General features: G+C 50.4%; 1 protein-coding gene across 1 annotated transcript in view; it reads right to left on the bottom strand.

The window, feature by feature from the left end:
- Positions 1–255: 255 nt before the first annotated feature.
- Positions 256–27092, bottom strand: part of LOC128720767 (ETS-like protein pointed) — an 81544-nt gene continuing 54707 nt past the window's right edge. The window contains exons 6-9 of the mRNA XM_053814461.1: positions 4163–4443; positions 3138–4094; positions 2892–3049; positions 256–2808 (exon numbers count right to left, since the gene is read on the bottom strand). Of these exons, the coding sequence (XP_053670436.1) occupies positions 2745–2808; positions 2892–3049; positions 3138–4094; positions 4163–4443 (1460 nt within the window). The 3' untranslated portion in view covers positions 256–2744. The remainder of the gene's footprint in view (positions 2809–2891; positions 3050–3137; positions 4095–4162; positions 4444–27092) is intronic.

Genomic DNA, 27092 nt, shown 5'->3' with positions numbered 1-27092 from the left:
ATTCGAGTTCTAATGCTTACGTCGCTTAAATATGTCTCCAACGACGATTGGATTCCTTCAAATTTCATAACTGCCATAAGAAAACTCCACACAAGCAAGCACTACGGATTATGTTTTTTTATTATTTTTTTTTAATAATTTCCCAACCTCCTACCGTGTGGGGGGCACGAGTTGGGTTCCTTTTCTCATTCTCAGCGCATTTTACATGTCTACTGTTTTTACATCAATTAATAATAACTTTAATTCTCGTTCAACGTTCTGTTTTTCCTCTTACTACATACAGTACTACACACTACCCAATGAACGGGTGGCGGGTATATTTTGTTGTCATTCTTTTTTGTTTGTTTTTCTTTTTCTCTTTCTCTCTTCCTGCCTGCTACAATGCACATGTAATTTGTATTTCAACTGCACAAGACGAGCACACACACACACACGTTAATGTTCGCAAGAGGTTTCTGGAGTTCCCGTTTCGTTCCCGTCTTGGTTCGAGTGAGGTGATCTGCCCCAGAGCGGAAGCCATCGGCCATCGCCCGGGCGGCCATCGATCGCACCAGGAGAGTTTGAAGGAATTTGCCCTACTGGCTCTTCTCGGGACAGTCACAAGGCAGGAGGACACATACTCTTATCTAGACGGTACAGCTAGTCCTATGCTATATGGTTTCGTTTTTGTTTCGTTCTTTTCCTCGCGATTTTTGTGAGTGTGTATGTGGGTGGGATCTTTTCTAACGGTCCACCGCACGCACGTTCCCAAATTCGCAACTCGATCGCACACACGTAAACTACCCGTAAAGTCTCCATGTCCAGAACGAACGGACTCTACTGCTTCCATGCAAGCCTAACCATTCGCATTCTTTCTCGCACAATCACAGGATGTCGAAACATAACAAGAGTGGCAAGGAAAGAGATAGATAGATAAATAGATAGCTAAAGACAGAAAGAGGGAGTGAGCAGAAAGAACAAAACAACTAACGAGAACAAAACAGTAAAGCGAATGTGATCGATCACGTACCGTAACGATCATGGAACCGTAACGAACGGAATCAATGTCCTGGATGCAGTATGCGCTCACATTCTCACAGAAAGTTGGGGCTGAAAGCTGTTTTCATTCTTCTTACGTTGATTTTTTTTTATTACGTTTTCTTCAACTTAGGCCTCGTTTTCCTCGCACCTCGGGGGAGTAAAAAAAACAATAGCGCTTCGCTCTTACATGCCTCATGGGAAAGGAAACCCCCTTAAATAATTGAAACGTAAATCAAAGACGGGGGAAAACTATAATAAAAATACTTTAAGATAGCGATAACAGACTCGATAACCGATAACGCAAGCAGCGCGTGTGCGAGTTGGCGAAGGAGTAAGGAATCAATAGACGACGACCACTCGCCGGGTTCCCTAAATCTCTCCAGCGACATTCTTTGCGAATTCTCTTTTCGTAAAAGGCTATGTGCACGCGCGCGCGTGTGCGCCCGTGTGCTACGTCTGCTCGTGGGAGAAAATAACATTAAAAAAAAAAGCATCCATAATGATAGCAATAGATATAATTATATCTGTACGAACTTATCACAAAACTTCACAATTGCTTTAACTAACTTGCGTAAAGAAGATCCTATAACAAACGAAACCTCACATTTTACCCACGCTTCTCTCTCTCTCTCTCTCTCTCTCTCTCTCTCTCTCTGTCTCTCTATCCGCCTCCGTTGGGTCTCAGTAAAACACTATTGCTCCCTTCGGCACACGCACTTCGGTGGTGTAGTTAGAGCAAATCTAAACCACCGCCCCGATAAGCGAACGACGGTTATCCGTCGGGGTTTGAGGTTGCGTGGGTACGCTTCTCTCGGAGGCGTGGGTGGATGTCCTTTTTTTTTTTTTCAATTGCTCATTAAGTAGATTGGTTGTAAGTGTTTGTTTTCGCTTCGCTCTTCACTTGCCGCTAGGTACTAGCTTGGCATTTTCGTCTGCCTCGATTTATTTGCACTCGTACGCACCCCTCAGGTTGTGTGTGGGCGTGTGTTCCTAGGATTCTTGGAAGCTTCTTGTATTATCTTCATCTTCTTCTTCCGTCGCAAAATATCCTTACTAATTGCTACGCTGCATTCATGCTGAATGTATGAACCTTGCTTGTTGATAATCGGTTTGTTTTTTTTTGTTTGTTTATACACAACTTTTTTTTTTGTTTGTTTGTTTCGCCAATGGTAAAAATAATAAAGAATACTCGCTAACACTGTCCCGCGGTCGCGATCGACGACGGAACGGATCATATAGTCACAGGCTCGGGCCGATCGGGATGGGGAAGTAAGCAAGAAGGGTCCTTAAGGAACCGAGTACGCATCGGGTGCGTGTTCTTTTGTTTTTTTTTTCTTTTCGCAGCCAGGATCTCTCGCAGCATCCCCGCCACCGGACGTCCACCCACAGACAGAGCGGTTATAATTTACTTTACGCGACCCAACGACAGGACACGACTATGTCTGCTTGCCGGCCGTGACCTAGCGCGCGGTGGAACCAAGTCCGGGCCGTTCAGTCCAGTCTAGCCCGCGGAAGGACCACGCGCGTTTGTTTTCTTTTTTTTTGGCGGGAAATCTTGTTTTGCTTCTCTTTCTTTTTCTTCGTCGGGGAGATCGAGCGGGGTAAGCGGACGATAGTGAGCAGCGAGGGATACCACGTATCCGGTCCACGTTCACAGCAAACGCGTGTCCGGCCTTCCGGTTCACCGGCACATCGCACAAACACGCAACGCAAAACAGAACAGTCTATTCGTCGTCTTTCTTGTCCGGTTTGAGATCAACCATCTCGTGCACTTGCTTGGCCGAGTAGCTGTGGGGTGAGCAATGATAAAGGGATCTCGGTTACAATCAGGCACATTCGCACAGCCACAGGTACGCGCGGTGATCACTTACCCCAGCAACGTCTGGAGATCGCACACGAACCGATACACGTAGCGCTTGCCGGCCGTTTTGTGGATGATGTTCTTGTCGTAGTAGTACCGGAGGCCGCGGCTCAGCTTTTCGTAGTTCATTTTTGGCTTGTTCTTTCGGACACCCCACCGGCGGGCAACCTGTAGAAGGAAAAGCAATCCGTTAGTGCTCCGGGTGTGTGTGTGTGTGTGGCTTTGGAGTATGCGTGTCACACACGCGCGATCGTACCTCGTCCGGGTCGGTCAGTTTAAACTCCCACTCGTCCCCGGTCCAGGAGATGAAGCTCTGGCAGGTTTTGTCGGTCAGCAGCTCGAGCAGAAACTGCCACAACTGGATCGGTCCGGAACCGGTGAAGCACGGTGCGCCACCCTGCGCCCCGTACGTGCCCAGCATCGTCTTGTCGAAGCCCATCGTCGTCCCCATGTACGCCGGGTGCTGAAAATCCAGCAGTGGGTGTGGCCCACCAGCGTGAGGATGCTGGCCCGGATGGTGTAAGCTCCACGGATCGACCACGTGGCCACCGAGCAGGTCTCCGTTGTTGTTGTTGTTGTTGTTGTTGCTGCTCCCGGTTCCACCGCCATTGGTGCCACCCGGTCCACCTGGGCCACCGTTCGCGGATGCGGCCGAACTCTGGGGAGAGGTCGTGTTACTCGGCACGGTCTGAAACGGAGGTGTATCGTACGGGGAACCGTACTCCGGGTATCCACTGTCCCCGTGGTGTCCCGGCTGATGATGGCTGGCCGGATGGTGGTGTGGGTGATGATGCGGATGATGGTGTGGGTGATGATGTTGATGCTGTTGCTGCTGTTGCTGCTGTTGCTGCTGCTGCTGCTGCTGCTGTTGTTGCTGGTGCTGATGGTGCTGGGGCTGCTGTTGCGAGTGTGGATTTCCTGAGCCTCCTCCTCCACCACCACCACCACCACTGCCTGTTCCACCACCGGCACCACCCGCCGCACTGCCACTGTGATGGTGGTGGTGGTGGGGTTGATGGTAGCGACCTCCCCCCCGACTGGTGTACGGACCGGACTTGTAGTGTGGCGGCATGTACTTCTGCTCCATCTGGATGGCTGAGTAGAACTCGGGGCTGTTTTCGAGGTAACCGTGCGAGGACGTTTGCGTTTCCGCTGCCGGTAGCGAATGGTACTGATCCTGATCGTCGTAGTGCGCCGGGACGACTCCGTAGTTCTGCGGGACAAGCAGCAGAAGGAGAAACGATAATGCGCGTGTTCCGTGAGCCTGCGACCGGTACTTACCGGTAGGTCGTCGATGTTGATGAAGCTGTTCGGTTCCTGTTCTTCCTTCATCGCACCACCCGCACCGGGTTGCTGCTGCTGGTAGACGGAGGATCCCGTCCCGGAACCATTGCCACCACTGACCGTTCCGCCTCTGGACCCGAGGGCAGCCAGGTAGGATGTCATGGAGGACGTGCTGTTGGTGCCGTTGGTGCTGCCGTTCGCGACGTTGCTACCACCGGACGAAATCAGAGGTGGCGGTGATCGATCGCTTGCACCGCGATCATGCAACGAACCGTAACCTGCACGATGAAGAGAAGCAGAACAAACAACCCGTTGTAATGAGACGATCATCAAGTGCACCCTCATCACAGAGCACAATGCATCATTTCGGCGAGTCATTAAATGGCACCACCTACACATCATCGAGAGACGGTTTGGTTTTAATCTCGTCCCGGGGTTGGCGATCGCCACGCGTGTTCGATCAAACACCCGGCATGGGGGAGAAAAACAAAATTATTAACGCTTCCGTTTCCGCTGCACCGTGGGCACGTGCAGCATATATCGGGTGTTTTGTCCCCCGGAAGCATGGAATACGCGCGCGTTGGAACACCGAACACCTAAAAACCAAACAAACAAACCGTTTTCTTCCCATTTTTTTCCGATTTGTTTTCGGTTTGCCTCTCTTGCTGAACTCTTTTGCCACGATGATCTTACATTTTCTTCGTTGCTCGATCGCGCGCGGCTGATGACTGTTGTTCGCAGAAAATGGAAGAAGAAAAAAAACCCCCCACCCCCACAGAATCGTATGCGTATTCATCCTGGATCCTGGAATGGAACCAAGGAAAATCGACTTTATAATAACTCGATCGGTTCGTTGGAAAGGTGACAAAACAGTACCGAAGTTAAACACTCTTGCCCCGGACGCTGGTGGAAATCAATAAATATAGACGCACAGAAGACGCGCACAAAATCAGCTATTAATAATTTACGCTGGGCAGGGGAAGATGTGGATGCCTTTACGGGAAGTTTAGTTTCCGCTTCCGGCACAACCACCTCCTGTCTCCTCCCCGCGGTACCTCACCCAACCGATCGCTACCTTGGGGAACTTTCTTCACCTACACCACACGACTCGTCGCAGTAGATCGCCGCATTGTGCGCGTTTGTTCCCTCCTCAACTGACACTAATTTGATATTCTTGGCGTTTGTTTATTGACGTCGCTTTGATGGATCGACTCGATCGGTGTGATGGGTGGACAACACTAACGCGACGGCGCTGCACTCCCATCAGAGAAGATGGTGTGAGGGAGGATCATGCAAATCTAAATATAAAAAACGATCGATGCCTGCTGATCGTCCCCACTCGCTTGATGATGATGATGATGATGGTGATGGTTCTGTTGGGCCATCGTTCTTTGCACTCTTGCACTTACTCATCGGTTCCCGTTTGGGCTTTGGCCGCACCCTCCACGACCGCATGTCCAATGGTGCAAGCAAACCGAGGCCCATTTATGTGTTTATGTAAATGAGTGTTTAAGGTGCTCGAGTTGCTGGTACGAAGCAAAGGGGCCGCGATCAATACGGCACGTGGCTGTGTCGATGATGCCGACGTTTGAGTGGCCTGAGATCGACGTTAAATCTCTTCCAGCGAAAGTGCTGCTCGTCGGCCTAGGGAACAATGCAGCAAAAATGAGTTTCCAGCGTCGGTAAATATGTCAAACATCGACTGCTATCCTGCTGCCCTGGCCAACCTTCCCAGTTCCCGAGACCGGCCGCAACACAAATAATCTAGCACGTTAGGCTTCAGCTTCGTACGTCCGGTGAAAGGTGAACCAACCGGAAATCGGCAGGAACAACACACACACACCAACTCCGTTCGAAACCTGGGAGTACCGGGCCCAGAGACATAACCGGAAACTTCGACGGAATCGGATGTTTATCGAGACGAGTTGCGCTCTCGTTCTCGGGAAATCTCCCCGAGGCCTCGATCGGCTGAAGGAAATGTGAATGGAAATTGGTGTTTATGTGCTGTCATGTTTCTTTGCTCATCAATCACGACCGTGGGGCTCAACGAGGCATCCTTCCATCGGAGGGAAATGCTGGCGATCGCCCGATCGTACTCGAAGCAGAGCTGATCCAGCGCCACCAACAATTGTCAGGTTGACAGGTGGCGGGATTCCCGTGGGATGCGTAGGGTCCTAGATAAACACGCGGTCCACAAAAAAGCCATCATCCTCAGGACCGTGCGCACCGTTTCGGGGTCGAGCCACCGCCCCGACTCGTAAGTGTTTGCAGAGCAGGCTTGTTTGCGCGCTTGTTTGGCCTTTTGTGAATGACTGAACCTTTTGAACGTCGACCGATCGTGTTCGTTCATTCATAAAATTACTCCTCCCCTGTTTGTATCTCCCCGCTGTATTGATGTGTTTCCGAAGAGCACATGCGAACCGGGACGTTTCAAAAGCACCGAAACAATTTGTGCAAATATTGATCTTGTACAGGTCAGGAGACACAGTGTTTGAAGAACACTGCCTTTGTTGGCCGCAAAGTGGCTATATGCAGATAGAGAGTACGCTATCTCGCGTAGAAAAACCCGACATAAACTACGAAAACGGTGCCAAACTGTACCCCAGCCAAGCCACGTGTATAGCTCTAGCAACCGGCAACAGGTTCAGAATCACGGAACACATCATCATCCAGTGGTTCATTCGGTCGATCGAAGCTACTCGATTAATCGAGCCCAGAAGACGAATCTCTCGTCATATGAGAAGAATCGCTAGCCAGCCGCGCGTCGTCGTTGGATAACCGGATGTGGATGAATCAATCAACGGATGCTTGCTCGTTCACCCGCGAAGGCGGTTTCAGAGATGTACCGACAAAATAAGGGGGCGTGCTTAAGGGCGCATGTGTGAGTAAGCGAAACCTCCGACGACCGGTGGTTCATTTTGTGTTCATTTCACGTTCACGCTCGCCAAACAAAACGCGGTTCATTCGCGCGCGTCCGTTCAGATTGCGCCTTTTGTTAACAGTTTGCCGGACCATTTACGCTGGATCGGAGTGTCGTTAATTTTTCTACTACTTGCATTGTGGTTGCACATACTCAAACAAGCAAACAAAACAGCTATGCACCGAGGCACGGAGAGTGTTAATTATAGTACACGAAAAATCATCATGGCCATCATGGTCTCCCCAAAAAATATGACCAAAAATGTCTACACGTGCTCGAGGCGTCGACCGTTCCCAGTCGCAGAATGGTCGCATCTCGGAGCGCATTTTAGCATGCCACCAACCTTCGGCACTGCGATCGCTATGACACTATTGTGCGGAAAAATCCCACCAAAAAATAAACATAACCTTGACCAAGCAGCGCAATTGAGCGTTCATCACAATGGTGATGGTGACTTATTTTCTCATGACAAAATGGACTACCTTCGAATGCGAAATTGACATTGAAAACAACCCTGCAGTGGTCGCGCGGCTCGTTTTATACATTCCTGCGTCTTAAGGGGTTCTTGGAGGACGTTTCGTTGACTCAAGGTAGGCTCCCATCATCCGCAACAACGTCACATTTGAATGGAATCAAGTACATTTTGTTGGTTGTTTTTTTTTCTTTCGAGAGGTGCAGAAAACCACCATTCGAAAAGAAAAGTGTCTTCCGGACACCTCAATCCTTCCACAGTCTCTGGAAACACTCGAAGTCCTTGCTGGTCGTAAGGTTTGCATAATTTTGCTTTGTTTTCTGCAAATTTATCGCCTGTGGAACGAACGCACAAATTACACTCTTGCAGGCTATCGAACGGTAATCGATCATTGGCTCGCCAAACCGAACTGAATCCGGCGATTGACGGAACGATTTGGCCACATCCTGTCTTCAATTTTCCGCACTATCCCCTTCTTATGGGAAGGCCTATTTAGTAGCCCTTTTCCCGGAGCATAGCAGTGACACGTCGTATACGCTAAATCATTATGCATAGGCGCCCATGGGCTATCGAGCTTGAGGTATAATTTACAATTAATTTTAATTTTCTTGTAATAATGACTGCTTTATGGGCGACACTTCTCTCTCTCTCTCACACACGCACACACATGTACACATTATTCAAAGCCTACTGAGAGTGACAGTAGCTGAGGGTTGTGTGAATCTCTACTGCATTTTTTCCTTCTTTTCAGAATCTCTTCCTGCATCCAAAAGCCCCCCAATCTGTCTCTCTCTCTCTCTCTCTCTCTCTCTCTCTCTCTTTCTCTCTCTCTGCTTCATCGACTGCCTCTGGTTGTGTCTGTTCGCTTTCGCTGGCAGGGAGAGTTAATGAGTTTCAGGCCGGGGGTGCACTGGCAGCAGCATTGGCCTCGAAGATCGCATGGAAAATGTGTAATTATCGATTTTATCGCGTTTTTCTGATCAATCCATCCCAGCTTCCCGTTTCCCACCGTGCGCAGGGCCCTCCCCTTGCTACGTACGCTGCGTTAAAGCGACGAAGTGACATTTTAAGTGCAACTCCCATGCAAATGCACATTAGATGCGCTCATATTACGCATCCAAGCCGGTGGTTAGGCCGTTTCCTGGCCGTATTTCCTAGTGGCCGCAGTTGCAAGCCCTACCATGGGGAGCTAGCTGCACATGCACGCAGCGATCGAAAGCGAAAAAGGATGAATGAACGGGCCCCAAACGACGCAAAAAAAGGGCGCGAAAAAAAAAACAGTCGCAAAAACGAAAAAAAAGGGAACCAAACGCAAACGCAGAAGCCATTAGTCGGTACCGTTTGGTGTGGGAATTTTGCTGCATCGTGCGAGCGCGAGAGAGTTTTGCCTTCGGCGTTCGTCCCCTCGGTGGCCGTTTGTCGATCTGCGCGATCGATGCACACCTGTTGCACTTCCGTTCCATTCACCGGATCCATAACATCCGGGCAGCGAAGAGGGTGCGCAAAGGAGCGACCGAGAACCCCGGTTGCATACAGGTGGCCAGCGGGTGGGCTAGCGGAATGAAACCCGGGAAAGGAAGAACCCGGGAATTGCAGTCTCCTTCGACTGGTCGTTGGTCGAATGGCGATCGAACGAAGCTGCAGCAAACCCTGGGGCAGCAAACCGGGGACACATTTTTTTTCCACTTCATTTCCCATCACACAAGGGACAAGGAAGCTCGAGGCTAAAGAAGATATCATCATCCCGTTATGCGTACCTGCCTGCCTGCCAGAACCATCGAATCAGCCGATTAAAGGGTGTGCCATAGGGCCATAGGGCCACAGGGCCCATCGGGAGCTTGGGAAGAGTTCATTGATCAACTTTAAAAATACTACAGACGAAAATCAATATCCTTCCTTCGCTGCGAATCGATGAAACTGTCGTCGTCGGAGGAGCGCAATCTAATCAATTTTCTTCCGCTGAAAAAGGCGCTGATCGCACCGTGGTTGCCCGTCGAACTGTGGTTTGGGTGAAGCAGTCGCCTGCACGTTTGCACAGACGAATGGAAGTGAAACAATTGTCACACACAAGGGGCTTCCGAGTTTGCACCAGACCAGAGTTCGAATCGGAACGAGCTGAAAAGGCCGAGAACCGGAGATGAAATACAAATTCACCTTTCGATGGGGCGGAAGAAGAGAGAAAAAAAAAACAGCACAACGATGATGAGCTTCTTACACACGCGTACGTAGTACTCTTCTCGCACATTGCTCGTTCTTTAACGGCCCCGTCGTCACCTTTAGCCACCTTCATTTTCCACCGTTTTGCTGCTCCGGGCGGGGATAAAACGAAGCCCGGCTTGACGCCCTCCGGTGCCCTCGGGTAGGGCAGTGACGAGATGTCGCGTCGGAAATTACACCGGAAACCGGAATTCAGCGGAATGAGGGCAGTGACACGCAACGGTCTCACGTGCTTTCTCCTCGCAGCAGAACCCTGGAAGCGGTCGTTGTCGCCTCGCTTTTCCTGATCTGCCCTGCTCCGGAGGGATGCATCCCTTGGGTTGCCGCTTCGGTGATGCGTCGGAATGGTGATTCGAAGTGCTTTTCCAACCCTTTTCGGTGGCGGGAATCTCGGGTGCGATTTAGGGCGCTTATGCAGCTGCAAGATGCACCGTGGATGCCGAATGATTGGCCATTTTGCAAACGCAAAGTCCGTGCCTGAAATCACGCTTGACATTGAAGACACGACACGGGCAACCGCTATTGCTATGCCGCCGTCTTGCCGTTGAAGAAAACACCCAAAAATCGTCAATGACACCGTGACCAGAGGGGCAGAAAAGTTATGGTGCGCCCCATACTCGTTTTCTACGCCGTTGGCCAATGTGGAATATATTATTTCGCTGCGGGAAATTGTTGCACTTGGCTGCAGTCGTAAAATCATCGCCGTGTGTGAGGTCAACCGTCAGATACAGTAACGTGAGCAAAAAAAAAACAACCCACACCCTCCCACACACACACACACATACATACAATAATAATAATCACCGACGAAAAACAAAGATTGCGCAATGGCGGGCTTTATCGCGTATCGAGCAATTTTAGCGCGTGGAGATCGTTTGATGAGTGTGCTCGAGTGGTTTTCGTCATTCCTTACACATATATCTAGTGAGGGGTCCGAAACTCGAACCAGCTGACCCTTGACCGAACGGTGAACAATAACGCAATCGGCATCACATTGGCGACATGATTGCAAAAATATCACCCCACCACGCTCCATCCACCCTACATATCTAGGTTAAGGGCGAACGGTTCTTCATCCTCTTGGCTTGCTCGATCTTACTACGTATCATCGCAAAGGTCGCATTGGCACCTTTCTTCTGACACGACAAACTCTCGGGCTTGCTTTTTTTTACGCGAGAATCCTGGCTCTCTAACCTGTTGAGTGATTTGCACTACTGCTGTTGCTGCTGCTGCTTGTGCTGCTGCTGTGCTGAGGATGATGCGAATGCTGTTGCTGCTGCTGTTGCTGATGGTGATGCAGCTGATGCAGATGGTAAAGGTGAGCACCGGTGGCGGACGGGTCCAGCTCGGTGTAATAATTGGCGGGTAGCGTGGTCGAGGTGGACGGCGATGTTGTCGTCGTTGTTGTTGCGGCCGCGGCAGCCGCAGCAGCCGCTAGCAGGGACGATGTCGGAGCATAATCGGCGGCGTATGGCGAGACGTTATCACTTCCGTTTAGCGCGACATCGTAGCTTTGCAGCACCATGTTGGCGCTATCGGTCGGATCAGTGGATCGAACTCGTCCTGGTCCTGGTACCGGTGCCGATGTGCTTGTGCCGTTGGTGTTGTTGCGGTTCGTTAGACTGCTGTTGTTGTTGTTGCTATCACTGGTCAGCACGCTGGGACTGCTGCCATCGAAGTAGCTGCCACTGGACGGGTGTGTGATGCTGCTGAGCAAGCTAAACTCGAGATCCTGCCCTAGGAGATGTGCCTGGCTCTGCACGAACTGATGGAGCTGCTGGTGCTGCTGCTCATGGTGATCGTAATGGCGAAGGGCGTGAAAGGACGCAATGTTGGCGCTGCTGGTCGAGCTGCTAGACTCACCGGCCAAACCAGGCGCTAGGACGACGTGTGGTGGAATTGCTGGAGCAGATTCCAGCGTGACACTGTCCAGCGAGAGACGGCTTGATTCGGCAGCCTGAAGCTGCTTTTGCAGTAGCGTACACACCTTGGTGCTGGTAAGGGCCACTTGGCACAACGCGCTGGTCAGATGGTTGGTCTACGGTTTTAGCACGAACACTTCCGCTGCACACTTTAAGACCCCAAGCCAAACCCAAGTGGTCGGTTCACCAAGCACACGCGACACTGCTGCTTTTCATCAGCTTTTCAACACAAGGCAGCATTTATGCAGGACATCACTGCAGGATGCACACTAGCTTCACTAGAGCACACAGCTTCCACTAGATCACTGCAACTTCCCACAGCACGATCGTAAGGACGTTCCTCTTTTTTAAGTACACCCGTGACGGATATTCACTCCCGAAATGGGTAGACGACACAAACCACCACATACGCGATGCGACAATCGAGCTACGCGGTTTCGTGACGTTCGGTAGGACAAATCTCTGGGATCTGGCACTGATCATGCGGCCAGTGCGCACGGCCCAGCAAACAGTCAGTCAGGGGAAGCAAATGTTCGAAAGTAAAGCGCCAGCTACACGTGCGTACGAACGCGCGGCCGCTTTGCTGCTCGGAGAATAACCGACTCGCGGAACCGAAGTCGCATGCGTGCGCGCGGGCAGATTTCGATCTTCGGCCGTTTCCGGTGGCTGTGGTTCGGGTTTTTGAGAGCAGCTCTGTCTACGCGAGAGCGCGCTGCGGTTTTTCGCGAGAGCAAGAGCGAGAGAGAGAGAGAGAGAGAGAGAGAGAGCGAGAGAGAGCTAAAAGTCACCGCCCTGTGGTTGCTGTGAGACGAGAGCGAGCGAGCGAGCGAGTAAAAGGCAGATTGCCACAAGCAGAGAGAGAGCGAGCGAGAGAGACGTGTCATCTCGTGTTGTCTCTTTCGAACGCGTCCGCGTTCTCACTCTAATGAACGAAGTTGGTTTTTTTTTTCTTTCCGTTGGCATCATTTGCGAAGCCCCGGATGCGAAACTATCATGATTGTGCGCGTTGAGTTGGTGGACTTTGAGGGAATTTCGTACGTCCAGCAGCTAGCTTCCAAAAAAAAAAACTAGATCTTTTGCAGGGTTTCTGAATGTATCTTGCAAACACTCGATCGTATTTACCAACGATTTCGTGCAAGCCCACTCAACATCGACGACGACGGGGTGTCGTGCACCGTCCGGAACGGAAATAAATGAACATAAAAATTGTGCCCCCGGTGGCCTTTGCCTGTTGTGGGGTTCAAGCGCGAACAGCGCAAACTGCCGCCACCGACGCCGCCGCTGCCGCCACTGTCTCCTAACGTTCGCTTTCCCACAAGGACACAGCGCTAAGCAATGTTGGGTCGGTTTTCGTCCTACTCTTCGACCCTATCCTATCCACCGTGTCCCTTCGTCCCAGACGTCGTCGTCCTCACATTACGTGACCATGTGAAGCAATTTTCTCTTCCACGTTTCGGCGTTCTGTTTCCCAGGATACTGTGCGAGTGCGTGTATGGGACCATACGGAGGGCCTCGGAACCGCTCAAACGCACCATCGCAAGAGGCCGCAAGCGGGGATGGGTGCGTTATTCCTCCTCCGAACTAGACACCCGCGCACTCGTCCTTTCCCAGGGTACGTCATTTCAAACATCCACACAAATTTATGTATGCATCACACGACAACCACCTGTCGCCACCGCGCCGTGTCCTCGTCGAAAACCACCACCATGCGCGTAACGCCGTATGCAGCGCCAGCCAAAGGCAATGCAAATGCGAAAGGACTCGCGCACACGCACGCACGGACGGACGGCGATCGATGTTAATGGTGATCTTCTTGGGCCCTTTATGGCTTCGTTTCGCATGCTTCCTTCGGGGTTTGCTGGTGCCTCGACAAGCCTCGACAGGCTAAGGATCGGGCAGCCACTTGGTCGGACGCACCACTTCTGTATGTGTGGTGATCTTTTTCGACGTGATTTCCGTTTTGTTTCTTGCTTGCCTCGCTTTGCGCTTCCGTTCTGTGGGTCGCTGTGTTTTACATACACACGCACTCGAAGAGCGGCAGCTAGTGAAACTTGATGTCCCTGTTTGATTAGGCTCGGTTTCGGTCGCTTGCGTGTGGATCCTGCGCGTACGAACGGGGACGGTTCCATCGGCAGCAGCAGATTTATGAGTGATCTCAACTCCTCGACTCGCTTACGGAGGATGTTCGGTTGGAGGTTTTTTCTCACGTCGCGCGTTACACGATACTTAAGCGCAGTGGCCACTGCACATGAAACTTAAGCGATCGACAACATTTTAGGGGAATTGGAGGGTGCGCCTATTTTTACGCCACTCGTGATGATGCCCCGCAAAAGGACACAACGATGGGCCATTGAAAGTTGGGACAAACCAGTGTCTTTGTTTAACAATCCCACGCCCGCTGCCGCTAATGGCTGATGATGGGTGTCGAATGGATGCAGAAAGATGCATCGGAAGGAAAGACCTGCCAGTTGACAAATGTTACCACCGAGAATGCCAACGACAGGTCGGTCGCGCCAATACACCACCCTGGCGCAGGTAGGTACGACGGCATTCTTAAGATTCGGCCCAGATTAGCCGCACCGTCTCGCACGCATAATCCTCTGGTGTCCTTCGAGTGGGTCTTATTGCACCTCCGGTTCCATCGAGAATGTCGAAAGATTCTCGAGTGCAAAAACGGGCTCTGTCTCCCCCGTCGTGTGCTTTTCTCTCCCTGTGCGATAGCGAAGAAGCCTGCACGTCCAAGCCTGCGGCACCACTCAGCTACCAGTATTTGTGTGCGCTTTTTTTTTGTCTGTCATACGATATCGATTCCTTTCAAACTGGTTCAGGTTGGAAGGTGGTATGGTGTGCGCAAAATCAAGGGAAAGAACGAACGAACCACCGGATGTCACCCAACAATGCGGTTCTGTAATGAAGAGGACCGTTCCTGTGCTCCGATGCGCCCAGTTTCCGATAAGGAAGACGCTCAATCAGTATCTATTACGATCTAGCTTGCAGGTTCTGCACCGGAGGCATGTTGTCCCGGGTGTAGCGGTTGTCCTTTTTGCTGCTCGCAAACTTCCGGACAACAGAAATAGTTTGAATTCCTCGTGCTTGTGAAGTAATACAGCTCAAGGGGATGATGCAAATGGGTCAATCTCAACGCTGATTCAAGCCACGCTGGAGTACATCGCTCAGAAACTGTCGCATGGGGAATGAGTGATTTCTACACGTCACTAAACATTAAACTCTCCCACGATCGCTATCTACGCTGTGCCCCCTTGGGTTGGACTCACAAGAGCTCTAACATACGGTGCGGCACGGCACGGCACCCTTCGGGGTGTTGTCCCACGCGAAGAGGAGGGCTTTGAAAACAGGCGCATAATTTTTCACCGAATTAAAAAACGAACATTTCCCATTAATTTTATGACATCAAGCTCCCTTTGTCCTGCAGGTACGGTTGCGGGTTCGTGCGTGGTTGTTTGCGGGCAGTGCAACCGATCGAGCAGCATTCGAGGGATCGAGGGCGCCGCCGAATGGTGGAGTCATCATCATCAGCAGCAGCTTGGAACTTAGCAACTTGCAGGCGCAGCAGTGGCGAGGTCTGCCACACCTGTTTTGCCGTGAGTTTGGCGCTGTTAACGGCAGGACCTCGCCCTCGTAGTCCATCGCTTAATCTAAGATCGACTAGAGAGGGTGTGGATGGCAACTCGAGCAAGGGACCAAAGGGTCGAGCGGGCGCTGGACGATCGCTCATGCGTTAAATGAATATATATGGGTACCGACCACAGCTACACATTCCCTTTGGCGAGGGAAAAACAGGGACCTTTCGTTTTATGTTCGCCGTTTTCGCCGTTGTCGCCCCGTTGGAAGCCAGCAAATTGAACGGCGACGATCTGCGGGCGTTTATTATTACTTAGCCATCGTCGTACATTCGTGCATTCTCACTCCTCCCCCCACGATCGGGGCTAAAAAGTCAATCTAACCGACCAGCTATTGTGAGAACAAAACAAAAAAAGCGCGCCGTTTTCACTGCCAATTCCCCCGTTTTCCCGGACAGTGCTCGGGGAAATACCCACACCGAACTGCTGAACGTTGCTTACGAGCTGCAGGAACCAAGAGCCTGCATGTTGGAGAAGTGACCTGGATGTGGAAGATCCAGCCCAACTGTCCTGCTCGTTTTCATCAACAACATCCGTGTGTGCGACGAGCTTACGTACCAACGAACACGCTTATTATGTGCAGAAACGCACCAAGCCAAGATCTGAAAATTAGTTAATCGCCTAGCGAAAAACTTTACTGGTGATTTGGTGTGATTTTTTATACGTTCTCCATTTCGGTGATCATCGGGTATTTGACATTGATGCAGTGAGGTGAATACACACACACACACACACACACACACATACATACACCACACACGCTCGTTTGCTAGCCCCACAGTTCCCACGGTTTATTTTTAATTTGAATGCTAAAATGTGCTGCATTTATCTTTTCCAGCGCTCCCCTTCTGCCTTACTTGCTCTTATTTATACATCTCTCTCTCTCTCTCTCTCTCTCTTGCTTTCTCTCTCTTTCTCGATCATTCGCGATCTGCCTTGCACCACCACCGGTTCCTTCCACAGGAACCTTGTGCCACCTGAGTGGATCGAGCGGGTAAGTTAATGTCCTGCGCGATACCCCTATATTCGAGTTTCGTCAGCACTTTGGACCCTTTTATTTCGTAACAAAGTGTCACACTGATCACAGCTGAATCGCCCCACCGTCCGCTAGTTGACAAATGCATGTTTTCATGTTCGTGTACCCAAAAAAAAAAAAAGAGCTCCGTTGACCGGTTGATATGCGTACGATGGGATGAGAAAAGCAGAAGCATGAAAGATGGGATGGGGAGTGTTTTCAAAATGTCGTTCATTTCTCTATCCCAAGCACCGGGAAAATGGCTATGGTTCACTCTACCAGCGCTGAACGCGACACCTCTAGCGTTAGAGACATTCGTCAAAGCCCAATGTGGCCTGCCATAGATTAGCTTAACGATGGGTTCGTCTTATCATGCGTATAAACCTCAACAATGGCTGCGGATTTGCTTGAACACATCACTTCTCGGTAGCGTACACGGTAAAAAACTAGCGTACACTTAGATGAACATCCACTGGATAAAACCATTTTTTTTTTCTCCTTCTGATACACAGATTCACTCAAATGTTTCTGTGCTTCATCTTTCACGGCGCCGCGGACGAAATATAACAAAACAGCAACACGAAAAAGCACAACTCCTGGCTCGGGGTTCTCTCAATATTCCTCTCTTTTTATCGCTGTTTTCCGTGCTGGCCGGGATTCTATCCCCGTTTCTGTGGAGACTACCACCATTGAGGGTCAATTTCCGGTGGTGTTGACGCCCATGCGACCATCCGAGACAGGAAACAATAAAGACAGGAGATGGTAATCCAACACCACCACCACCACTGCCACCCGCGTTTCTTCCTGTCCGGGCGTGTGTGGTGCCGAGATTCGTGCTTGCTGATGTGTTCCTTTCGGTGTACCACCCCCCTTTGGCTCCCTGCGCCCACGGTTTGGGTGAAGGGCAATCAAAATCTCAGCCCAGCCTTCGATTGGTGGAGACAAAAATCCAATCACTTTTCACTTTTCCTATCTTAAGCTGCTGCTTTTGCTGTACGTTTGCTGTAGCTGTCTTTTTCCTTCTTTGCGAGTGTTTTTTGTTGCTGTTGTTTGCTGTGTTGCGTTCTGTCCCCCTTTCGACAGCGTCCACGCACCATCATGAGCATATTCTTTCCCCCGTGATCGGAGATCAGGCCAGTCGGATTGAGATGTGACCAATTAAATCAGTGCTTCCGGTGCAAAAATCGGTTCCCATTTCAAGCTCGCGCCCCGCTCGGATGTGTGCGCGCGCTCTCTCTATGGAGACAAAGCAGGTCATCATAATCGTAACGCAACGGAAGTGATAGCAGAAAAAGGGGTTCGAAGTGAACGGAAGGAACACGCGCAAACAAGATCAGGCAAAGGCAAAGCCCTCTTCCGAAAGTGGCTACCCACGACGGGGAAGACAGCCAGGCAACCGGTGGTTTAAATCGGAACCCCATTCAACCCCTAACCCGGCTGGTGATACACGACCCGAAAGGATCCTGTATCTCTTCTAGCCCATTTTCTATCCTCTCAGTCATTCCTCCACACGGACGTTCTTATGGCGGCTATGTCCTGGCTCCGCCTAGCCGTCGTTGATCATAATAAGGATTCGAGACCGGCGGAACGGCAATTCCTCACGTTGTTCATCCATCATCATTAAACCAACTCGGATGCCTTGGCCATAGGCCATAGCCAACGCTGCAGCACACACGCGCGCAGTGTCATTAGTATTGCACCGATCCATGGGACCGTTTTCGAGGCCAGAGTCTTCTCCGGGGGTCGTAAAAGAGCAGCAAAAAAAATCCATTAAATTCACCTGAAGTCGCGACTACCACCGTCCAGGACGAACTTCAGCATAAGCATACAAAATTTTTCAATTGTAGGCCACAAACTGTTTGGCTCCTTCACAGGAAATCGATAATTTTGTTCATACTTTAGCAACTCATAAGCTTCACACGCTTACACAAGGCCAAAAAAAAATATATATATAAACACGTATGACACTGCCGTAATGAACTACGACCAGTGACTTAATAGACTATTTTAAAGCTCTATTCCATGGGACGTGTCTATTCGAAAAAAAAATCCGTAATAATCGTCACATTCGTTCGTCATGTTTCGTTCTCGCGCTAGGGAAGGTTCGCTTTCTTGTTCCATCTTTTTTGTTTTTTTTTGTCTATAAACATTTCCCCATTACATCGTACGCACTTCCGCTTTGTGAAAATAAAACGCTCGTTGGTCGTTGGTCTCTGTCGCCCGCTCGGGCCCAGCGTACGGACACGGATTTTCCGGTCCTCTCGTTCGCCCAGATTGGATCATACGCTGACCTGAAGGTGTTCCTTCTTTTCGACGCGGGTCCGGGGGTCGCCTTTACCTTTCTCGAGCGGAAATGAAACCAGATACCTACGACCGGATGATGCATCGTAGATTTTTCGATCCCTTCTACCATTGTCTGTCTCGCTTTGTCTTTCCCGCGTCTATACACATGAGAGCAGTACGATGGTTTGTCTTGCTTTGCTACGTTCGAGGGCTTCGACGTAGAACACGGCCGTAGAGCGTCGTATCACTGCGCGTGTTTGAACACTTCTTGCGCGCTCCTCGTACCCCGTAGAACTTTGTCACCCGTTTTCATCCATGCTCGCTTGGAACCCCGGATTCGATGGAGAAAATTAAACCCACCGCCATTGTTCACGTACGATGCTCGAGGTTTGGATAAAAAGAAAAAGCAATATACATGATCGGTACATCCGCCAGCTGGGCCTTGGCACAAAATTATCCTTCCATCGGCGCTCGGGCGGAGACACGTGCGCTGAAAAGGCAAGTTAGAAGACGCGATGGCGCACGTGTTCGTCACCGACATAGCCATAGCCACACAGCCACTTGGCGCACTTGGGCGAATAAATCCATCTCTTCCATTCTTCGACAACGCACTCAATGGGGCTTACAAATGAAAGCGATCTGCTTTTGGAACAAGGATCGCTGATCCCAATACCAAACGGCACCGCTGCTACCGAACTTCGCACCCAACGACATCTTCTTTTTTTGCGCTTGATCATCGTGTGCTCGAACATCCGGTGAGGTGAGCAAGGCCCTTACCTGCTCGAACCTGTCGAACTCGTGAACTTTACACCGAAACCGGCGTGTGCTATTTTCGATTGCTCTTCGCGCGTTTCCATAATCCTTTTCTTTTATTCCGATCGCTGAATGGCCGCGATCACGGGGAAAGATCACAGCGATATTTAAAAAGCCATAGTCCCAATAAATGTGATCATTTTCGCACACTCTCCTCGCGCAGCATCCAATCACATCCGGCCTCGGCCTCGGCCTCGGCCCCGGAGGCCACAGCATCAGGCAACGGTACACACTATCAAACGGTACCGTACGAGTACGAGTGGCTCCCCAGCGGAAAGGAAACGCGCCACCGAAACGGCATCCTTCTTCACCTTCTCCTCCTGCTGCTCCGCTCACCGCACTCGATTCATTTATCCGTTTCATTCACCAAGTCCGGGGCGAACCCGGGCGCGAGAACCTCGGTGGCTGGTGATTTAGTTCCATTTCCTTTCCCATGGATCGCCGCCGAAGGGGAGCCACCTTTTACCTAACCGGCGGCCGTCGCCGGTCAGCGTGACACACTATCACAGCAGTGTGCCTTTTTCTTCGGCGCCCGCAACACCAGCAACAAAACCAGTCCACAGGAAGGGGCAATAGGAACACAAAAAACTAGTTTCAGATGCAGATGGTTGGGCCGATCACACACACACCCTGGGTTGGTGGTGGAAGGGCGATCTTTTGTCGATCGGATTGCGTCGAGGGATACGGCGATTTGCACACACGCGCTCACACAGGGGAGGGAAAAGAAAAAAGAACGCACAAAGCAAAAGGCGGAATATCGTCGAATTGATTTCGGAGTTGGAGACTCTTTTTTTTTTTTTTTTTTTTGCTTCCCAAGTCGGCTCAGATTGGCGCTTACCGACCAGCTCGAGGAGTGTGGCGCGATTTGAAAGTGTGCATATGATTGCGCCACCCGTAACAGGTAGCACATTTCCTCTTCGCACGAAAGTCATAACAGATTAATGGCACTGGGCCCATAACCAGGTCTCCAGTGTGCTGAGTTGCATCACCTTCCTTTCGCTCCGGACGAACCTAGAGCAGGCCGTTCGGGGTTGAAATCCACACACACACACACACACACACACACATACACAAAAAAAAACATACAAAAAGATCTCTGCAGCAGCAGCACCTTCCCACCAGCGCAAGGAGTAAAAAAATCGCCCCGACAGGGCGTGCAAAACCAGGCCGGTCGGCCGGGAGGTGGATGCATTAAGCCATTTCCTTCGATCATTTGTTAACCGAGGGCACGGCGGAAAAAGATGCACTTCTCTTAAGGGTACATTTTTTTTTATGTTGTTGTTTTTGTTGTTGTTGGTGCACTTCTCGCCCTCATCAGCGGGCGACATAAATCTTACAACTTTAGGTCGTTATCGGACCGTTTAATCACTTAATAAACGACTAATTAAGGCCTTTCCGATATCAGGTGCACAAATCGCAGCCTCGAATATATATTCCCCGTTCACTGCGAGTAGAGCCGGTGCATAATGTGCACCCCTGTTGGAGCTGAATGCGTGTGTTTGCGTTAAAGTAGCGTAGGGTAGCGTTTCCTTCCTGCCTTGTGACGGAGCGGAGCTGGTTGCAGCTTTCAGGTGCAGCTTTCTACACGCGAGCTAACTGAACGTGTGTCCCTATCCCTAGCGCCGATGTAAGGTTTACGCGATTTTTAGCCCCCAAAAAGGGAAGCCTTCGAGAGAGAAGCCATTTTTTGCATTTTAAATTAACGCGATCGGAACAGCTTGATCAGGGGGCCGCCAGATCAGGAGTGGGATTGTCCGCTTGGTGCGTTGCTTTGTTTGGTGAAAAATCGCTCCTTTCCTGCCGTTGGTAAGAGATTGTGAAAGTTTCAGCTTAAACAGCTGTAGCACAAATTTTGAATGAATACATTTTTGAGAATCTTGCTTTCTGCCACAAATCGCACAAAATCGTCTTGATCCAAACTCGAGCGCTCATTGTCACGATGCGCTCAAAACATCATCCTGCTGCCAATGCGATCGCTCGGCTTGCTTGTTAGACCTGTTTACACCGGATGCAGGCATACTGGCCGACATCACGTGTGGTTAAACATCCGGAAAGTGGCGGAAAACACAGGCACCACAACCGTGAGATAGTGGCCGAGTCCGTGCGGTGAGAATATGTTCGAACCGCAGAATGTTTCCCTTCATTTGCGCTTCCTATCCTGCGAGACAAATCCAATGGTGTAAGATTACTATTACCAGCTTTCTCAGTGCATTTTCTGCAAACTACAACAGAAGCACACACTCTTGATTCGCAATCATGCGCAACATATCGTGTAGGTTTTGGGGATTTGCCAGGTTGATCACTTGCAGTGGAATTAGGCATTGATTGCTACATTTTCATTTCACAAATTTCATCTAACATCGCCAACTACTGGGAGAATGATCGCGACCTATCGGTTTTCTTTCCTTCTTGTTTTTCCCTGCTTCACATTTTGGTTCTTTTATATTTTCCTTTCTTGCTCCCCCGCCGCACCCCCGTCACCTGCCTGCTCCCGTACGCGGTTTCACGTGACTCGCACGATATTCGGCCACTAACTTTATGCGGCGTTTAATTTCTAACATCCGGTTTTCTTGCGTAGCTCTTTCTTTCTTTCTCCTGCTTGCCGCCGTTCGCCCTTCGCTACGGCTCGCATCGCGCACTCTTTTCCTCTTCCTGTGTTTTCCTCAGCGCTCCCGCTGTCCCTTTGCACTCACAATAGCTCAGCTATTCGCTTGGCTAGATAGGCTCTCCTTTCATCTCCTCTCTAGCGTGTCTCGTTTAGCCTACAGGGTGGAGGGGGGGGGGGGGGCAAAACAGAACCTACCGGTTCTTAGCGGATGGGCGACGGACGTGGTTCCTAGTAAAAACGCACAACGAAACCAACGAACAAAACGACGTGGAAGAAGGAACAACAACATTAAAGAAAGAAGGAAAAAAAAAAGCTCCATCCAAAGACAAAACAAGCCGAACGGGCGTGTGCGCTCGCGCGCGCTTACTCACTTGCGCAAAGCAACGTGCTTTTTATTTTCTTCTTCTTTTTCTTCTTCTTCTTCTTCTTCAACCCCCTTCCTAAGGGGCGCACGCGCGCACACGCCTATCGCCAATCGATCGCTGGATCAATAGAATGGCCAACACACCAAGGGAGGGTGGCAAGACGATGGGTCCACCCGTAGGGAAGCAGGCGAGGTAAAAAAAACGCGAAAGGCACACGCAAAGCAACAGAGAAGCACAAACGCAACCACGCAAAGGAGCACACCAAGGGGGCATAGAACGCGAACAGCGCGCGAAAGACACCGCGCGCAGATGCGAAGAAGAGTAAACAATTTAATTGAATATTCATTATAGATAAAGCCTTCCGAAGGCGCTCGGGCTAATAGTTTTGTGCAATTGCTGTGTGACGCAGACGGGTGTGCTGTGGGACGCAAAAGGCGACAAAATCGCCAACTCGCCCGCCAAGCCAAGAAGTGCTCGAGCTTTGACGGTAACTTTAAGCGAGAACGCGTTCTCACAATTAACTGACTGCGCGTCGCGTTGTCGCACCTGCGAATGCGAATCGTCCGAGGTTAAGCAAGTGCGTCATTTGTGGTTCTATTTGAAGACCTTCAGGCGACAGCTATTGCGCCCTTTCCGTGGGCAATCCACCGATTGAGCGTGGTCGCTGTTTCGAACAATGCGAGGCAACGAATTTCCAATGGTCCAAATTTTCAAAAATGGGTTTTTTTTTTGGAAAACCCCAACCCCAAAACGCTCCCGGTTTTTCAACGCGAAATACGTGTGAAGGTGTGCCCCGCAAGCGGAAGGCCAATGAGAAAGGAAAAGAAAACACTTCCGTACCTCGCGGGCAGCATAAGATACCCATTTTTGTCAGATTAACGATTGGTTTCTCTCATTCCGGCTAAAATTAATACGGGCGCCAACTTGTGCCCCGGCCATCCGACCATGGCTCAATCGCATATTGGATTAGCATAATTCATCCTTTTTCCTGCTCCCTGGCACACTTCCATTCCACTTCACTGGTCTCGTGGAAGCTGTGGCCAGTCTAGTGCCAAAGCGCTCGCGGATCGATTCGTCTCATCTCGCCCTTACTGACCTGCGTGGCGTGGATGGACCGAAGCAACCAAAGCCTGCTCAGCCGTTGGTAGACCCGGACAACTCTCCGGAAGTAGGGACCGTTATGCACGCACACACGAACCGGCACACGACACAACGCGCTTCAGAAATGCCGAAGGAGAGAAGGAAAAGACAGTCGCACATCGATTGTGAGTCGCACATCTTTGATGCAACGCTCGCGGGTTGCTTACTTCCTTTCCGCTTGGGCACGGCTCGATCGCCACCGTCATGAGTGTACGGCGCTTGAAAACTGCTTAAGCATGCACAGACACATTTATATTCAAATTAGTCCTGCAAAAGCGCACCATATCTGCGCAGGCGCTCGTGCATCAAAACTTTGCGCCCGGCAGCCGCATCGGCGACGTTTTCTGTCTCTGCTGTGAGACAAAGAAAATACTATCTTCCAGTGGCCGAGAATTAGCTTCACTTAAGCAAGCACGTTTTCGAACGCTCCTAGTGCAGGGAACACCAGAGAAGCAAAATAACATTATCACACAATTTCAGTAGCGCATGGGCGAGAATAGCCAAAGATCGATCCCACGAAAGATCCCGGCGCCGTTAACGATCGTATTCCAGTGGGTTTGATTGGTGGGTTATGAAGAGTATGATCGAAATACTTCCGGCCCCACAATTAACTATTATTATTTGAGTGAAAAAGAAAACCTGAAAACACGAGTCTTCAACACTAATTGAAACTATTACTGGAAACGAGTCGAGCGCGATGATCGTTGGCTCGTACATGCGTCTACTAACGCGGTATCAGGTCGCTGCACTGCAATTATGCTAATGCGTCGATCGCCGCAATGACACTCGTCTACTCTCTTCCTGTACTTCGCTGCAAGTTTTGATTTCCTTACTTCAATCTCGTCACGGTTGAACTTGCGGAAGGAAGTTTTTCTCTCACACGTCTCGAACGTGTCATGAAATGATGTGCAAACTATCCGGCGGCGTCATGCCGAAACTATTGATCGGTTTTTAGGATTTCTTTTGCGAATAATGTTCACGTGTTTGTACAAAATAACTTTCAAGTGTCTTTGATGCGTCGACGAAATCATTTTGCTGGGTGTAAAAAAAAAACGAATGCAAATACAACACGCTTCGTTCGTATCATCTGCTGCAGCTTTTCAGCTGCGGCTTGTATCATCCAATCAAACCGAGAGCTCCAGCAGCGTCCTTGAACTCGAAGCACGAAACACGACCCAAACGATCGCGTTTGTGTGCCGTATTATTCGCGCGAATTTCCATATTGATTAGGGAATATTTTCGACACACATTTCTGAGCGTATTAAAACCACTCGAATGATTCCATTTCCCCGAAAATCACCTGCCAATGCACTATTCACATTCTGAAGCGAACACCAGCTCTTAGAAAGCCATGTGCTGCGCAGAACAGAGGATATCATCGTCGCTGACAGAGAGTAAAAAGGTGGATCGATCGTTCGTACTTTGCTTAAAGGGCGAATGAAGTCGAAGCGAAAATTGCTTGTACTACAACCAAAAAAAAAAACATCCTGTTTTCCCCCGCGAGCCCCAAGATGCTAGAAAAGAGCGATTGACCAATCAGCGATTTTCAATCTCGATCCAAGCACACATTTTCCACCATCTGAACCAATCAGGGTCGGCGCTCTGCGCATGGTTTCTAGGGTGGGAGAGTCCAAAGTCACAACTTTGGGGCCGTAGGATTGTCTATTTGCAAAGCCGGAATATGTACAATCTCTTTTTCTATGCGCAGCAGCGCAGGCGTGTGGATGAGCGAAACGGCTCGCGCTTATCGTCGCCGACGGGCAGGTTGTTGCTTCATTCCCACCGGTTGGTTGTCGATCGTCGATAATAGGCGACGATCAAACACCACGGTGTTGGTGCTTGGACAAAGCCATTAAACAAAGCATAAACTGCGTAAATCTTCGCGAATCGGTGCTACGCCAACTCACAGGGAGGTAAACAAGCAGCACCAATGCGTTTGTGAAATGTGTTCGCTATTTTTAAGCTTTAATGCATTCCATTTCATCCGAATAATTCGATGCGTTGGCCGACCGGCCGACCGGCCGGCCGGCATGGGCCGTGGAAGAGAAGTTTGGCCGTTATTATGTCAGGTTGTGGTGTCTGGCTTTTTCGAGCGCAAAATTTATGAACCCACACCCGCATAACCTTAACCCGCATTCCACGCCCCGGAGAGTTTGCACTAGATTCACTAGATTCTCGTCTTCAGAAGAAACCCTTGAGCGATCGTGGCGCGGTCGGTTAACTTGCCTCAGTGCCACGCAAGAGGGCACTCGAGAGGGAAAACTGCTGAAAACCCATCTCCGTACCGCGGTGAGCGCGAAAGGAAAAGTTCCAGTTTTTTTTTCTTCCTCTCGACCACCAGCTAGCTCCATATTTTTCTTGGCAGGGCGTTTTACCGCTCGCCAGCAGTTCCACCGCTCCGGGCAGGTGGTAGTCAAGCATGGTGCGCTATCCGTCCAAATATAATTCATAACCCACATTACATTCATTATCATGCGTTACCAAACCGTCGCGATCGTTAGTGTATTGAGAGATGCACGAGAGGATACGTGTGAAGGTTGGGCCCAGCTCGAGCAAAACGAAACGAGAGCAAAAGTGTGGCTGATGAGAAGTGTAGTTGCTTCGAAATAGCACATTTTTTTTATCATAGTGCTCCATTATTCATTAACGGCATGCCACACAACACGGACAGACCAGGACACACCGCTCAGGTCCGATCGTGTCCTTCGTGTTCCGTCACAAATTGTGAGATTTCGTTTGCTCCATCCTTTCGAGTCGATCCTATTGACCACGACCCCACGGAATTGGGGAGACTAGCTTTAGGTCAGAAAAAAAACACAACTTTCATGCAGCACTGCGCACATACCCATCGAGCAAACTGTTTTGTTCTTCATGTCACTCGTAAAAACACCCTATAGCGGACTTTGTTCTTCGTCAGTGAACTGCACACGTGTGTGCTCCGTTGATTTCCTTTCTCTTGCCTGTATGGGTGTGTGTGTGTGTGTAGGTGTGTAGAACGGTGGAGCTCTCGTTGGTGGCTCTCGCCCAATTTCGACACTGTTGCTGCAGTTCAGTGCGTTCGTATGGGGGCAAGCCGGCCACACACCCCAGGCGTAGGACGATGGATGCATTGTTTTGGTTTTGTTTTTACCCGTGTACACACACACACACACACGTCCACGCGGAGGGAGAACTGACTCACTGTGACTGTGTGAAGGTATGCTAACCGAGCGAAAGGGGATTCACACTGCGATGTGGGCGCTGTGTCTGTAGGTCGTCTGATACGTTTGGGACCGCATTAGCCTACATGTGCCGCGGACCGGCAAACGGTTGGGTCGGTGTGAGTCGCATTTTCGTTTGTTCAAATGTGTAGCTCGTCAATGGTGGACGCCAGAAACAAAAGGCTCACCGGTGGTGGGGACCTAAACTCACCCAAGGGTAACGACGATGACGCTTGTTCGTTATTTTGTCCACGCTTGCGTTTGCACTCGCAACAGTTTTCTGACCGTTGGTGGTGTGTCCACCACCACTGCCTCGTTTACTATTCATTTA

This window comes from Anopheles nili, chromosome 2 (assembly GCF_943737925.1).
Source record: "Anopheles nili chromosome 2, idAnoNiliSN_F5_01, whole genome shotgun sequence".
Classification (NCBI taxonomy): domain Eukaryota; kingdom Metazoa; phylum Arthropoda; class Insecta; order Diptera; family Culicidae; genus Anopheles; species Anopheles nili.
Note: the sequence above shows the minus strand (reverse complement) of the source record. Positions and strands in the feature narration are given on the sequence as shown.